The sequence below is a fragment of the Protopterus annectens genome, chromosome 13.part0, assembly GCF_019279795.1.
Source record: "Protopterus annectens isolate FY-2018-M chromosome 13.part0, PAN1.0, whole genome shotgun sequence".
In the NCBI taxonomy this organism is placed as follows: domain Eukaryota; kingdom Metazoa; phylum Chordata; order Ceratodontiformes; family Protopteridae; genus Protopterus; species Protopterus annectens.
This window is the reverse complement of record NC_056747.1, coordinates 104385107-104402013: the sequence shown is the minus strand read 5'-3', so window position 1 is coordinate 104402013 and position 16907 is coordinate 104385107. Positions and strand designations below refer to the sequence as shown.

Below are 16907 nucleotides of genomic sequence, written 5' to 3'. Positions count from 1 at the left end.
CAGCATTATGCCCTTGTGCAGTTCTGGAACTGCAGGATGGTGGGGCAGCATTATGCTCTTGTGCAGTTTTGGGATGGAGGGGCAGCATTATGCCCTTGTGCAGTTTGGGAACTGCAGGATGGCAGGGTAGGATTTTGCCCTTGTGCAGTTTGGGAACTGCAGGATGGCAGGGTAGGATTTTGCCCTTGTGCAGTTCGCGAACTGCAGGATGGGAGGGTGGGATTTTGCCCTTATGCAGTTCTGGAGCATTTCTCCCCGGGCCTCCGCTGAAAACAGGATCTGTGGAACCTAGTCGGACTTTCCCGGTCAACAAATGTTTAAAAAAAAAAAAAAAAACTGCAGCTCCAGTAAGTGACACACAGGAAGGCTTCACTATAAGGGAGAACAGAAGCTTTGCTATTTGGTATGAGCGTTGTTGCTACAACTCTGGAGTAGTTTCAGCTTTTTTTTACTAGCCCCTGCAATAAAAAAAGGAGTACTAACATACATGAATAAAAAACACAGTCTCAAAGACACTTTCATGTACTTGCAATAAGAAGATGAACTTAACTGTTCTGTTTTCAAACTGAAGAACAGTGGGGGGGGGGGACCAGGCTAAAACTGACAGCAATGATTATAGGGTTTACTCTACAATTTTCACAACTGATGAGAAGTCAGTTCTACAGCTTTGTAAAATATATACTTACAGGATCTCCTTCAACCACTTCTCCTTTTGCATTCTTGATTACCATAACAATTTGAGCCTGGAAGGTGATAATCAATACTGGACCCTGCTCCATCATTTTGCCCATTGCCAACTGCAAGAAAAACTTTTTTTAGTGGAAATGTTCTTAAACAGACAGAAAAAAGATACAAAAGCAAACTGTATGAATGAATTTCTCCTTTGTAATAAACATTTGATAAGCCTCCCCCAACAAGTATGTTATACAAGGGAAATGTAACCTGCCCGACGATGCAGTAACCAAGAAAGTATTCACATTAATGTAGCTTAAATTATACTTCACCAATCTGTTTATTAACCACTGTACCTCTCTGAATGTGTAAAATAAGTACAACCTTTCTAAATGTGATCTAGAGAAACCAAACGTACATCACACTGACAGGAAAGCTTGTGGAATGCAGGAAATTCAACAAGGCAACTCACTGACAGGGACATCTGATGTATGCAGGCCACCACTGCATGCAGACAGGAAACAAATATAAAACAGAAATGATAGTGGCAGTTATGGTTGCAGGGACACAAGCTGGCAAAACATGTAAGCATTACTTCCTGTTTTCTCTTGTTCCTGGCTCTCTAGGCTAGGGTAACTGAAGCATAATTTGTATGCCCAAAGCTAGGGTCTTCCTTAGAGACATGGTAGCACACTGAGTTTAGTTTTGGGTTGCATGCCTTGTCTCTTCCAGCCTAATGCCTACTCTTGCAAAGGATGCAAGGTTCTATGGAAAGATAAGTGATGGTGACCGAGTACCCACGTCCCTGCAGTAACCCCATTTTATTTTTAATTATCCTTTGTTAACTGTGTTAGCCCCACTAGGCTGGTAGCCTGTTTTCAGAGGAAAGCTGAGGTGGTACTTATACTACTGGGGGAAATTTGCCCAGGGTATCAGGGGAAAGTACAGTTGTGTACACTTACCATAAATGTAGATGTCCGAGTGTATTCACTGCTGCAGTCATCACATTTGGGTTATCCTTGCCAGGGTAGCCCTCGGCTGGCCCGAATACCAGAGGCTTAGTATTTCTGTGTCGGTTGCTGTCACTTCAGGACTGACGTCAGTCATCAGTAGTATAAAGTAAGGCAGCTGATGCCATTGCATCGATCTTTGTTGCCGGGGAGCCCGAAGCAGAAGCAGTTCACACAAGTACCGGTCGGCTGCTACCTGAGTTTTGTCTTCTGAATTGAAGCTGAAGTTTTCTAAAGCTAAGTACTCCATTGAGGATCCTTTTTTCTTGCACTAACCGAAAAAGTTAACAATTGTCTCGCCTGTGGAAAGCAAATACCACACTGAGATTTTCATTCTTACTGCGTCACCTGCTTGGGCCCAGACCACGAAGAACATCTTTCCCTTCCTGTTTTCTATAAGTGTCATGGGATCGGTTACATCCACCTGAGCTACCACTAACTGTAGCTGAAAGGACTCCGATTTAATGCCTCATCCATTCAAGCACCTGCAGTTACAGTAAGTGTACTCAAACACATGCACTAAGCTTGCTGCAGGAGTCACCACTGCAGTATAATTCCTTAGCCCTGGGAAGAAAACTAAAACAGTTACTGGCCCTATGGGTAGAAGTTCACGATAAAACCTGAAGGACAGAGGTGGAAACACCAGCACTGCTCCTTGACTGAAGATATTACCTGCAGTGCCTGAAGGTGTGCACATGTGGCTGACTCACAAGTACTCCTAAAAGAAGACAGCTGTGGTTGCAGCTCCCCTGGTGGACTGGAATCAGACTGTCTCATAAGTACTTCCCATTGGAATGGTAACAGATTCTTAGTTACTGGGGCAGACTTACCCTACTTACCTTGCATGAATGAAAAGAATAGCTACTCAGACCATTTGAATTCTTTGGCCTTTGTCAGACAATACTGGATCTGCCTGTGAATCTCCAAAAGCAAATGAGATCCTTCATTTGTTCTGAAAGTTAGGAGAGAAAACTGATAGCTGAATAGTCTAGGTAACACATCAATTCACATACTACCTTCGGCATTAAGGAAGAGTTCGTTGCAAGGGTGAAGGCTATCCCTGTCTCTACGAAACACTATAAGATATGAACAAGAGTTCAATTTAGGCTGTCATTAAGTAGATACTTTTGGACTTGGGGTATTTGAAAAGTGTTTGATGTTTAAGTCATGCCCACCTCCTCCCACACTGATGTATCAGAGATGATGCCTTTGTTTGAACTCTCCCTGGCATGGCTGGTCTCACTGTATTACTTACTAATAAAATTACATGCAAGATCAAACATTTTATTCTGACGTGAAGACTCTCTAGTTCCTCAGTGAACACTTTCAATGGAAGAAAAAAATCCTTGTTTAGAAGTCAGTAATCATGGTTTGTTTTCTGTTTATTCTAGGTCGTACTTGAGATTCTTTTTAGTCCTCTTATTTGCTCCCGATAGAGAATATCTTGACTCATCTTTCAGATCTTATTGTTTTTTTTACAATATGACCTGAAAGATGAGTTAAGATGTCCTCTATCAGGAGGACAGAGGATATCTTAACTCGTCTTTCAGATGTCCAAAAGTATCTACTTTTTTTACAATTCCCAGGGATTTAACACTTTCAAAAACTACTAGGACCATTTATCTATTAAACACCCAAGTCTTTAACCTGGCCCACACCAACTACTGCCTTCCCTTAAAGAAGAAACTAATAACTAAAAACTCTACCCATGCACTGATTACTTATCTATTTAATTAATTAATTTGCTTGCTTGTTTTTTGTGTTTACTCACCAGGTAGGGGGACTGTTCTTTGGACCCTTTTCAGCCACAACCCAGGTGTATACAGCACAAAATTGCATGGAATCATTTTATAGCACAAAACTGCATACAAATGTTATTTTCATTTAATAACAAATACTTTACAATACTACACAGATCAAAGTAAAACTGTTCAAGTATTAAAAAATAATATCTAAAACGATTTACAAGTTATGTAGATCATTACTACACAGTTTACATGTGCGTCTCAGGAGTATATTCATACAAGTAATGTCCACAGTAGGATAATACATAATCTGGCATACCTTCACAATATAAAGTTTGCACAATGCATTAGTAAAAGTATGTGACAGAACATGACTGTAGTTAGAAATATGAAGGGATCAGAGCTACAGGAAATGCAGTCTTAGGGTGCATGAGATGTAAAGTTCGCAAGACAGTAATGTGTGGATTAGATGAGAGGCGAATGTAGAAAAAAAAGAATTATGTACTTAACATAACTTGGCATCTGTGTTACCCTGTGTGTTTTCATTCATCACCAAAGGGTTTTGGATCGGAGCCAGCAATATTAAACAGATGGATCCAAGGCTCTGGCTCCTCCCCCTCCCATAATGCCCTGCTAATCTCCGATTCCCAGATCGAGTTTGCCACTATACTCCTGAGCGACTCCTACAAAGGTAGAGTGAAAACCACTCCAAATTTCCTTCCTCCACGATCAAACCAGGTGGGGGATGGCAGATGGGAAATATGATGAATGTAGACATGGGATAACACAGACGCCAAGTTACGATAAATACATAACTCTTTATCTGATGTTATTCACGTCTTCATTCAATAACAACAGGGTCAGAGTCCTCAGCTACCATACATCCAGGGAGGCTTCAAGAAGTACATGCCGGAGCACTGTGGAGACAAAAGAAGCCCTACTCCTAGAAATTAAATCCAGTTTGTTAAAAGAAAGCTGACAAGCAAAAAACTAGACTATTTTTTTGTTTTATTAAATCCAGTTTGTAATGGGATATAAATGTGTGAAGATTACACCAAGTGGCAGCAGCACAGATATCATAGAAAGTCTTGCTGTGAAAGCTGAAGTAGTCGCCACAGACCTAGTAGAATGGGCTCTAACATGACCTGGAATCTCCAGGTGGTTCAGATTATAGACCATAGAGATGCAGCTAAATATCCATTTAGAAATAGTGACCTTGGAGACTGAAAGGTCATGCCTGCTATCAGAGAAGGCCAGAAAAAGTTGCTCTGACTTATGAAAACCCTTAGTCCTGTGCAAGTAGAACCAAAGCTGTCAGTGAACATCCAAGGTACGAAGTATATACTCTCTCCTGTTGGAACAGTTGGGGAAAAATACTGGAATCTGAATGCATTGATTAAGGGTTGACTCGTAAACAACCTTGGGTAAGAAGGAGGGATGCTTTCCCAGAGAGACCCTATCCTTGTGAAAGGTCAAATAAGATGAAGTAAAGGAGAGAGCCTCCAATTCTGAAACCCTCCTAGCTAAAGTGATAGCAACCAGAAAGGCTATCCTCCAAGACAGAAACCTAAGATCACAAGAATTGGCAGGCTCAAAGGTGCTCCTAGTTAAAGACTACAGAACCAACGTGACATCTAAGGAGGCGAAGGGTCCTTAATTGAGGGACTCAGCAGAAAGACCCCTTTCAGAAATGCTTTACAAAGCCTAGATGAAAAGGTGGGCTCAGAGCTCTCATGAAAATCAAAAAAACGCTGCCAACTGAAACTTAATAGTGGAAAAACCTGCTCCCTCTTGGAAAAGGGAGGACAAGGACAAAAATATATCTGAAACCAAAGCAGAAAAAGGGATCCAGATTCCTGCACCTGGCCCAGACTGAAAACCTTTCCCACTTGCTGCTATACACTTTCCTGGTAGAAGGTTTCAGGGAGGCCAAAATAATGCGTTTAATGGGGGATGCAAGCCTGGACTGTTTAATTATCACTGGAACTGGAGAAACCATGCGGTTATGTGGAGGGTCGGAAGGTTTGTGAGAGGAAGCCCCCACGGGTTGGAAATCAGATCTTGACAGGGATCTAGTATCCATGGCAGATACTTCAGATGAGATTTGATGAAGGAGAACCATGGCTGACAAGGCCAGAAAGGGGCAATGAAGTTAAGGGATGTCCTCAGGCATTGCGCTTTCTACAGAACTTTTGGTATTAAGGGAACAGGAGGGTATGCGTAAAGGAGACCCGGAGCCAATCGTGGGCTAGAGCGTCCCTTGGAGACTCCCCGAGTGGGGACCAGGGTGAAATACCCGCTACATTTGTGGCTGATTGGAGAGGCAAAAAGGTCACAGCACGGCTGACACCAACGGTCAAAAATCTGCTTCACAACTGAAGAATTGAGGGACCACTCATGAGGACTCAAGCTAGATCTGCTGAGCCTGCTGGCCAACATGTTGGAATCCCCGGGTATCTGCACTGCAATAAGGAAGCGGCTGGAGGACATAGCCCATTCCACACTCTCAGCCTCTCTGCACAATGAGTAAAAGTGTGTTCCTCCTTGTTTGCTGACATACCAGATGACCACCATGTTGTCTGTCTGGAGTGCAATCATCCCTAGAGTAAGGCAGTCCTGGAAGGCTTGCAACGACAGAGGAACTGTCCTCATCTCTAGAATGTTTATATGTAACTTGATCTCTAATGGGGACTATGTGCCTTGGACAGTCTTCCCCCGAAAATACCCCCACGCCAGGAGGGAGGTGTCCGTGATCACTGTGGCCGTGGATGGAGGGAGGGAGTGAGAAAGGCCTGCCGAGAGAGATCCTGCGACTGAAGCCACCACTGGAGGTGACGTCTGCACACAGGCATCAGCTTTATGGTCATAGACAGGGGATGAAGATGAGCCGACCTCTGGCCCACTAAAGTCCATTGTAACACCCGCGTGTGGTACCTGGCCAGAGGAACAAGAAGAATAGCTGAGGCCATGGAACCAACAGCCCGAAAAACCAAATGAACTGGGGGGTGAGGCAGGTCCAAAATCTGTGAGACCTGTTTCTGTATCAATTGAATTCTGCACAGACACACAGTTGCAATCTCTGACATGGAGTTCACCTGAACTCCTATGAATGCTAACCGTTGTGTGGGGATCAGATATGCCCAGCTGACGGAAGAGGGAAGAACATACTGAATCACCTGAGTCAGTAGATGGCTCAAAGTGTGCTATGAGGAGTCAATCATACAGGTACGAAAAGACCTGGAACCCCTGCAGACGCAGGTGAGCCGCTGCCACTGCCATGCATTTGGTAAACACCCGGGGGGCTGTGGTGAGACCAAAAGGCGAAGGGTAGGGCTCTGAACTGATAATGATTGGCCCCAAGACGAAGTAAAGATGTCTCCTTTCTATCTTGATGTGATAGTAGGTATCTTGGAGATCTACTCAGCACATCCAATTGTCATTGCGTAAGAGGGGCAAGAATGGACTGAGCAGTGACCATATGGAACTTTGATTTCTTGACTGAAAGACTGATCTCGCAGAGATCCAAAATAGAACTTAGGTCCCCTATCTTTTTTGGCACTAAAAAGAAGAGAGAATAAGTACTGGATCCTCTTTGCCCTGCAGGGACCTCTTGGATGGCTCTTTTTAGAAGAAACTGTTGAAATTCTTTGATGGCCAAGCCCTCTGACTGGGTGGAATGTCAGGGAGATAACTTCTCACTGGAGGGGGTTCCAAAAAGGGAATGAAATAATGCCTGGAAATGATACTTAACACCCACTGATCAGAAGTGATTTTTGTCCAGGCTAGTGGATGTAGGGAAATGCAACCCCTGACTGCCACATCAGGGCACAGCAGCCGGGCAATGCTTCTGGAGCTCTGGTAGGGCTGTTCAGAGAAGGGTTCCCTGGAGCCCTAATTTTGCAGACCCCCCCAGCCAAGAGGGAGTCATCATCCACTGAAACCTCTCCCCCTGCCTCTGGAAGAAGATTCATCAGGAGCATCCTGAAAGGGAGACTGCACCTTATGGAACCACATCTTTCTAGTCCCCCGTTGGGTCTTCAAGGAGGACCGAAAGCTTGATTCCTACCGCAGACAGAGTCTTCCCTTCCTGCTCACTGCTGGTCAAAGTTTCCTTTACGGAGGGTCCAAAGAGAGTGGAACCATCAAAGGGGGCATTAGTAAACGATGCCTTAAAGGGTTCCGTGAACCTGCACAAGCATAGCCAGGCATGACGCCGCAAGGCAATGCCCATGCCAGCAGCTCAAGAGGTAGCATTCACAGCACTGGAGATTAGCTTCATCGAGGAATTCGCGAGAGAGGTCAGAGTGGCAAGCTTGGGAGACACCTGCTCGAGGTTCTCCATCAGCAATAACTCTGCAATGGACGTGGAGAGTTCTTGAATCAAATCCTTTTGGAGGTGGATAAAATGCACCAAAATAGTCACCCTCAGTCCAAAGATAGCCGAGTCGTACACTTGCTTCCCAAAATGGTCTATCGTCTGAGACTCCCTGTTCGGGAGATGGACCATGGAACTCTACTCTGCTAGCTTCTTCTTCATGGCGGCAGCAACCACGAAGGCATCAACTGGTACTCCTTTGCTTCAGAACAAACAGTTCGCAGGTGGAATAAGGAATTTGTCGGCCCTCTTTGGAACAGGTTCCAATGTATCCAGTTCCTTCCAGGCCTTGCTGGTGATCAGATCCACTAACTCGTCAGCACGGATGGACATCCAGGAGGTAAATGGGCCCGCCCCAAAAGCCTTCAGAAATGTGTACTCTTCTGAAGATGGGGGTTGGGGAGACCATGCGCTCTTTTGTTTCAGGTGCTCAAGGATGTTTCCAAAGGAGACATCATTGGGCAGAGATCTAGGGGGCCCATCTCTTTCCTCGAGGTCTGTATCCTCTGTGAGAGACTCCACAGGGGAGTCCAAGTGCCTCCTCTTGCAGTTTCTCTTATAATGAATCTCCTCTGCTGAGGGCTCCGGGGAGGACTCAGAAGAGACAGGGACTCCCAGAGGGGAGGAAACGCCCTGAAGGCTCAATCGGGAGGGCTGATTTGGGACAGGATATGAAGCCTCCCCAGCCAAGGTAGAGAGAGGGCAGGAGGGACCAGGACGTGTGGCAGAAGAAATTCCAGACCTGAAGAAGGTCTGTCACCCACATCCGAGGGAGAAGTCCCCCCCGGAGAGGAGGAATGCGTCCAGAAACAGCTCCCTCCCGACCCCTAGATGATACTGGTCTGAAACTATCGAAAGCCGAAGTTCTGAAAGGAAGGGATTGGTCAAAAAAAGTGGTACCAGACCCCCCCCCATAGAGCCGGTGCTGACCACTCCGGCATGGGACTCGCCCCACTCCGAGGGTGGAGGAACAGAATAAGCCAGGGACCCAGAGAGGGATGAAAAAGGGGGAATACTCTGCATCGCTGGAATCCAGCTGCAAACTTCCTGGTCCTAGAATCTAAACCCAATGGGGTTGGATGAGGAGAATGAGAAGCTAGAGGGGAAGAAGTTCCCCTGGCCAGATGGGCAGGAGATGACAGGAGACCCAACTCTATCTGGGCCTTGAGAAAACTCCTCATCATCCTGTCCATGTATGAGGGCAGAAGATTTCTAGAAGAACTGGAAGAGGAAGAGTAGTGGGTGGACTAGAAAGGAGACCTCCCTGACCTACTACCATGCTCTGGGGAACGGATCCAATGTCATGGAGCTGACAGTGGTCTCTGTTTGGAGGTGGAAGGGACTGAAAGCTCTTCCAAGATTATGAATAGATCCAATGACCCTGTCGGATCTGAAAACTTAACTGGCTCAGCAGACATATCCGACAAACTGGTCAGATCAGAGGGCCTCTGATCCAGAAAGGACCTGGATCTAACAGAAAACTCAGAGCCTCTCAGTTCCAAAGGCTTCGGATCCGCGGCAGACCTGGCTGGGATTGGATCCAGGGACTTGGGATCTGACAGCCATAGTTTCTTGGTGGGAACAGGCTGAGAAGGAGGAGGCTTCCTCTTTAGGTCAGAAACAAAAGGACCCCCTTGTACTAGACCCTTAAGAAGTAACTTGTTGCGGCGCAGTGCTAAAGCCCTGGGGCAAAATGCTGAACAAAGGTTGCACTCAACCTCCAGATGCAGAGCGTCCAAGCAATAAACACACTCCTTATGCATACTGGAATAAGGCATTTTCCGACTGCACTAGGTGCACTTTTTAAACACTGCAGGCCCATCAAACATACTGCAACTACTACTAAAGTTACAGCAACAAATAAAGCCCTAACAGCTGAAAGAAAACAAAAGGGTGCCAAAGTCCATACATGCGAGTGTGCGCGCGCACAGACACACACACATACACACACCTAGTCTAACTAAACTAATGTTAGGGGAGTAATCTACTCTATAAAAAGCTGTAAAATTGTGAAACTAGACTACCCTACACTAAAAAAATTACAAAACTAAGAATGATGAAGCTTTTTACTTAACCAGCCAGAGCCAGAGGAACACATCTGCACAGAAAGCATGACAAATGAGATGTGGGAATCAGACAGCAGCAGGGCATTATGGGAGAGAGAGCCTTGGATTAGTCTGATGAATACTGCCGGCTCGGATCCAAGACCCTGTGGTGATGAATGAAAACATGGATAACATCAAATGGGAAAGTTAAAGGAGAGAAGGAAAGGGAGATTCTATGCAATCACGAAGGATTAGTACACAGACATGTAAGCTGGTAACAAAAGAAAGATCCGTCTCAACAGATCCACTTCTTTACCACAAATCATGAAGGAATTAACTGACTACCCTTACTTCTGCCTCCTACTTGATGCCCACCTGATGGAATCAACTGCACATGCTTTAAAGACCACGACTGATAACCCAACTACACTAGCTGGACTCCAGAAGGCAAGCAACACAGCAAACCAAATCACCTGTATGGATACAAGTATTTCAATCACTTGTCCTCTCTTTCTCTCATACAGTTCTTGTATATTTGTACACACTCATTGTTTAGTTGCTGCCTCTTATAAATGTTACATATCAGTACATAAATGTGCAATTTTATATACAGATACACATGCACACGCATGTTTACATGGGTGTATATATTTATAAATTCTTGCCTTCCACTGTTACTGCTGCAGGCAAAGCCATCATTATTAATTATTTCAAACATTTTTAAATAATATAAATGTATCTAACCTTATTTTTTTTTAATGATACACAATTCTGTAACTGAAAATGTTGATACTATGTTCTCTTTACTATTACTGACTGCTGGCAAAGTGGAATGGTCTTTTGATGTCTTAATATTTAAGTGGCTGTAGAGATCACTTTAACCAAAAAGAAAAGTGACTTTTTACTTCTTTAAACTAAAAGGAAGAGGAAAGGACAGCTGTTTTAGGAACTTCCCATAAATGTAGCTATTACAGTACTTTCACTGTTACAATCTTTACTTCTTGGGATACCTTGCCAGCAAGTAGCCACCAACTGTCTACACTTCCATCGCTCCAACCTCTCCCAGTGCTTGGGCTATACCCTTAAATCCAGGTGTATGTCCACAGTGGCAGTATAAACCATGCATCAGCTGATGCCATCTCAAGATATTGTTTGTAACGGCCAACAGCCAGGAGGGGAGCCCATAGCAGTGAACCAGATGGGATATCTGCATCTGTCCCAAGTTTACCACAAAGACCACAATCCCATTTCTCCAAGAAGACAAGCAAAACAGGGATGGGGGTAAGGTAGTGAAGGGAAAGGTATGACCTAGGGTTAAAGGAGCCACCTCAACCCAGAGGATGCTCCAGAGAGGAAGCAGCAAAAGGAAAAAACATAAAGGGGGAGTGATTAATGGAGAGAGGAAGCCAGGACTGCACCAGTGAAAATTCTTGATGATCTACACTGATGGTACGTTCCTAACTCCATAGTGTCCACTGTTGCAATCCTCATTTCCTGTGAAGATTTTCAAGGCAGCTAATATTAGGCAGGGGGTCTTATTATTTATATAAGGCCTTGCACGACAGTACTGGAAAATCATGTACTGGCCTTGGATGCAGCATCCAGCTTATAAAGTTTGGAGAAGATGTGTATAGATGATCTTACAGCTAGTTCAACAATGGCCTGGGTGGAGGCCCCTCACCAAGGAAGGCTGTGGCTAGTAGAATGCATCTTTATGTATCCTAGGGCAGGTTTCTCTTGATGCCTGTAAAAAATACAGTGCCCTATACATCTGGAAAGAATCTGTTTGCTGACAAATTTATCCGCTTTCCCTTTCGCAAAAGACACAAACAGCTCAATGGACTTTCTGCAATCCTCCCAATAAAACCACTGTTGGGCATCCAGTATTTTTTTCTCTTGAGTTTTGAGGCTTAGGAAAGAAGATGGGCACTTGCATGGTCTGGTTAAGTGCAAATTCTGAAATCACCTTAGGCATAAAAGAGGGATTCCTATGCAGTGCCACATTTGTCCAGAAGGAATACCAGGAAAGTACAGTTGTGTACACTTACCATAAATGTAGATGTTCAAGTGTATTCACTGTTGCAGTCATTACATTTGGGTAATCTGCAGGCAGGTTGCCCTCAGTCGGCCTGAATTCCATTGGGTCCTACGTCAGTTGCTGTCTTCTCTTCCATGATGTCAGGTCGTCAGGGGTATAAAACATGCAGCTGACGCCATTTTCTTTAGTTTTTCTTGCCCCCGATGTCAGGTGCCCCCAAAAAGGTAGCAATATTATATATATATATATATATATATATATATATATATATATATATATATACACATGCATCAATATAAACTTTACCTTCATCTACAAGCAAATACACCACAAAGGTTGTAGAAGATAGAGAAGGAAAGATATACTGTAGAATAACAGGGGATGGCGGGAGGGTAACCTGGACTGCAACAGTGAATACACTCGAACATCTACATTTATGGTAAGTGTACACAACTGTACTATGTTCCTCGTATTTCACTGTTGCAGTCATTACATTTGGGTAGAATCCCAAAGCTATGGTTGGGAGGCTGGAGCTAAACAGCATTAGGTGAGGCTAAATGGCCCAGCAGCACTGCAGTGGCAAAGCCTACCCTGGACTTAGAGAGGCAAATGGTAATGCTTTGTAAAGGTGTGCACAGAACTCCAAGTAGCAGCCTCTAGAATGTCCTTGGTTGGTACTCCTCTGAGAAAGGCTGCTGAAGTAGCTGCAGCTCTGGTGGAGTGAGACCTAATGCCCTTGGGCACAGGTTTGCCATGGTGTAAGTAGCAGAAACGGATGCAATGGCTTATCCACTTTGAAATTGTCTGCTTTGAAATAGCCTTTCCTTCTGATCCTGCAACATATGACACTAGAAATTGCTCAGTTTTTCTTAGAGCTTTAGTCCTGCTCAAGTAGAATCTTAGCTGTCTGTGTATGTCCAAAGAATGCAGAATTCTCTCCCCTTTGTTCTGCGGATTTGGATAAAAAGTTGGCAGATGAATTGTTTGGTTAAGAGCCACACTGGAAAAGACCTTAGGCATAAAAGTAGGATTTGTCCTCAGAGATACCCTGTCTGGGTAAAATATGATAAAAGGCCCTATCGCCATGAGGGCCTGTAGCTCTGAAACTCTTCTTGCTGAAGTAATTGCTAATAGCAGAGCTGTCTTCCATGATAAGAACTTTATATCAGAATTGATGAAGTACCTGTATGAAAGTGCTTAATCCTAGACATTGTGGACATTAAATATTTTGGATATTATCTCCAGTGTGGCTGTTCTCTGTTTCTGGACCTGAATTCTGTTCTTGTGTGGAATTTTTGTATTTAGCGTCTTTTTTAGTGTGGTTCTTCAATTTAGAAATAACATTGTATTTAACTGTGCAAATATAAGCTAGTTGTTACAGGTCTGATTTAGCCATTGTTGAAGTACTGGCACTTGATTCACTACTAAAAAAATTAAGTAGCTCTCATTTTGAATATCTTAACTCATGTTGTTTTTGGATATCCTGAGGTAGTGATTTCCATGCTGCAGATGCAAGTTTTGAAAATCCTTTTTCACCTACTGCTTTGTCATACTGGGGTTTTGAGAAAGCAGATGGCATTGTCTGTAGAGAAGCACAGGGAATAGTCTGCCTGTCTGTCTGTCTGTGCTGCGATGTATGCACTAAAGGCGGGCAGTATGACCTGGGAATTAATCCGATTGTCAAAGAATCAAACAGAAGAGCGCTCCTAACAGTTACTGGTGCCATTTGCATTTTTCTAGAGAAAGAGGTACAGCAATGTTCTCTGGGCCCAGCCAGGTTTATGAACCAGCAGATCTTGCCTGCCATCACATACAGTATGTAAATAATGGTAGACTGTGTTATACTTTAGACATCATCACTTTTAATGCTAGAGCTTTCATGCAGTGTCCTGGGAATATGTGAAAATGTGTGTACTTATGTACTTAAGTTGTCTGAATGCTACATTTTGGGTGCTTTACATGTGTAGAACAAAGGTGAGTTGGTCAAAAGTTATACGTAGGTACTTTTGTTCAGTGAGTTTAGGCAGTGGGTTACACGGATAGTCAAGTTTTGATGTGGATGTGGGACAAACAGCACAACCGTTATTTTTATTTTTTTATTTTTTTACAGTTTAATAGAAGCTGCATGTCACAATGTCACTTCCCTAGTATGTTGAAATTTTGTAGCTTTTCTTATACTATTTGTGGGACGTTTCTAAGTGCAATACGATGATGAGATCCTCTGCATAAAATGCACAAGGGTTGATATATCATAAGGTAGGTGTTAATGATTAAGGAAAAGAAGCACTGGACCCAAGACTGTGCCATGAAGTATTGCTGCTGAAAATGATCCATTGTTGGACATGCTAGGATCATGTGCAGTAATAAAGGTCCTATTAGTATGGATTGCATCAACATAGTGTGCTGCTACAAATACCAAAGTTGGCTAGTGTTGTAAATTAGAAAGGTGTAGTTGACAACCCCAAAAGCAAGCTTTACGGCAATGAAGAGATGACCCATTATTTGACTTTCTCTATAGTGCCATTTCTGCAAGACGACATTCCGAAAGCCATGTTGCCTGTTAGTTAAAAGGCCACATTTGGAGAGATGATCAATTAGTTGCACATACAAAAGGTTTTTCCAACAGCTTACCTAGGTGACAAAGAATTCAGATTGTAGTCAGAAGTGGACTTGGATTTTTTAAAGTTGGAAATTTGGGCTATGGTAGTGAGTTTCCTGAAGTAAGGAATTTGTCTTTTTTTTTTTTTTTTTTTTTTTTAATAAGTATGACTTTTTAGAGTGTGATAAAAATGTATAAGAATGACTTGCAGATGTGTCCTTTGGCTATCTGGATAAACTGTGGATGTAGTACTGAATGTTTTATTTACTTATTTTGTATGTATAGTTTCAAGTTCCTTCCATACCTGTTTAGAAGATATATTCCTGAAGTAGGGTAGTGTTAAGATCACAAATGGCAAATACTACGGCTTTAGTGGTATGTCTTGTCTGTGAGTTAGGTAAACTGAGAGGGATGGGATAAGTACATATAAATGACTATGCATTAAGTAGTTCCATAGGAAGGATGGTTTGTCTGCTTGAAGTGGATTACAGGCCATTTGTTCCATAGGAAGGATGGTTTGTCTGCTTGAAGTGGATTACAGGCCATTTGTCACAGATTTAAGGATCCTCCAGAAGTGTTTTGGGAAGCCTTTGCACGACAAATATTTATGCCTTATGCAAGTTGCTTTTGCTGCATTATTGTTGAGTGCCTTTTGTTGGAAGCTCTAAAAATGTAGTATTTTGTTAGCACCGGACAGGTTTGCCTTCCACAGTTTCCAGGCATCATCATACTGTCTGCAAAGTTTTTTTTTGTCTGGTTTATCAAGGGACATGCGGTAGCTTTTACTCTTACATTACTTTCTGGGAAAAGTCCGTGCTATATTGCAGTAAGGATGTTTAGTATGTATTACGTGCGTGTATGCGTGTACACATGCACACAGACATATGCGCGTACACACACACACACACACACACACACACACACACACACAAGATATAGCACTCATGGTCAAGAATATTTAATTACATTCAATAAATCAGCTCATGTTCCACAAATGACTAAGGGTTTCACCTGAAGGCTTTCTTAATGTTGTGAGACTTAAAAAAAAAAAAAAAAAAAAAAAAAAAAAAAAAAAATGCATTAAAAAAACACATGAAAAAGAATGACACGTTTCACAAAAATTAACCACTAAAAAGACTTTGCAAATCAATCAATAAGTGAATTTAAATAATGCCTAATAAATCTGTAGTAGGGATGAGGACTATGAAAAAGAAAATGATGCACTGGCCTCATGTTTACTGAATCGGACAAGTTAAAGCACCAAGAAAGTAAGGATAATGGAGATTTGCACAGGGTTCACTTTACAAACTGCAATATCCAGCACAATTTATAACTGAAAAATATATGCAAAAATGTGGGACATAAATGAGTCGGCATTTAACACACAAGAAGTACAACAGACAAGGCTACTTCTGGATGTGTACAGCTAGGAATTAGGCCTGTAAAAAAATGGAGTGGCTGGTTGCAATTAGAATGGGATATGTTAGTTGGGGAGGAGATGAGATGAGTCGGAGCAGTAACTCTAAAAGAAATGGGTGAGGAACTTAAGAAAAAGGGTTTAGATATTTAGGATTAAGTGTACTTGGACAGTCGTTAGTAATATTAAGGTGCTGATCAGGAGGCATGTACAGCTACAGATCCAGTTGGATGTTAGTACAGCTTTAGTCTGTGGGTGTAAATACATTGTGCCTGGGGTCTGCACAGAGGTCTGGGGTACTGAATTAAATGACAGTCATTTAGGCATTTTAATTTTTTTGGTTCGTTAAAGGAGTATTGCATTGTTTGTTGTAGCTGTACAGCATTAGATGCAGACCAATGAAATGTAGAGCCCCCAACATATTAAACTAGGTAAGCTTTATCAACAACGCTGTGCACACGGATGATGAAAACAATGAACAACTGAAGTCCAAGGTCAGATCCTTGACAAACCTCTAATGAAACAGGCTCAAAACAAGAGCAAGTGCATTCCCAGCAGATCTGTGATCCGTTAGAAATGGATCTTGTGAGACATTTTATGGTGTTACTAATATCCAATGTGGCTAATCTGTGAAATAACAGGGAATAGGATACTGCATTAAAAGCTTTGTATAAGACTAGAAATAGAGAAGGAGTGAGTAGCCCTTGCATTCCCTGTAAATGTGCTAGGTCTAAGACAGTTAAAAGGGCAGTTTCTGTGCTATGACCAGGACAGAAGTTGTGTTGTGTGTGAGATAAAGGATTGTTATCTAATAGGTGTTAAAAGGTTTGTATATGAATACATTTTGGTCAGTACTTTGAAGAGAGAGGGATTAAGACTGCAGTATGATGACTTTGGAAAATCGATCTGTGTTCCTACTTTCCATTTTGGAATGTTCTACAACTTTTTCAATAGCTGCAGAACAAAACTCAGAGGCAGATCTGTTGACAACAGCATCAATCTGTTG

General features: G+C 42.8%; 1 protein-coding gene across 1 annotated transcript in view; it reads right to left on the bottom strand.

The window, feature by feature from the left end:
• The window catches only part of TIMM44 (translocase of inner mitochondrial membrane 44), a 1268345-nt gene that overhangs the window by 179485 nt on the left and 1071953 nt on the right, over positions 1-16907 (bottom strand). Inside the window, exon 12 of the mRNA XM_044090681.1 lies at positions 687-797. Coding sequence (XP_043946616.1) covers positions 687-797 — 111 coding nt within the window. The remainder of the gene's footprint in view (positions 1-686; positions 798-16907) is intronic.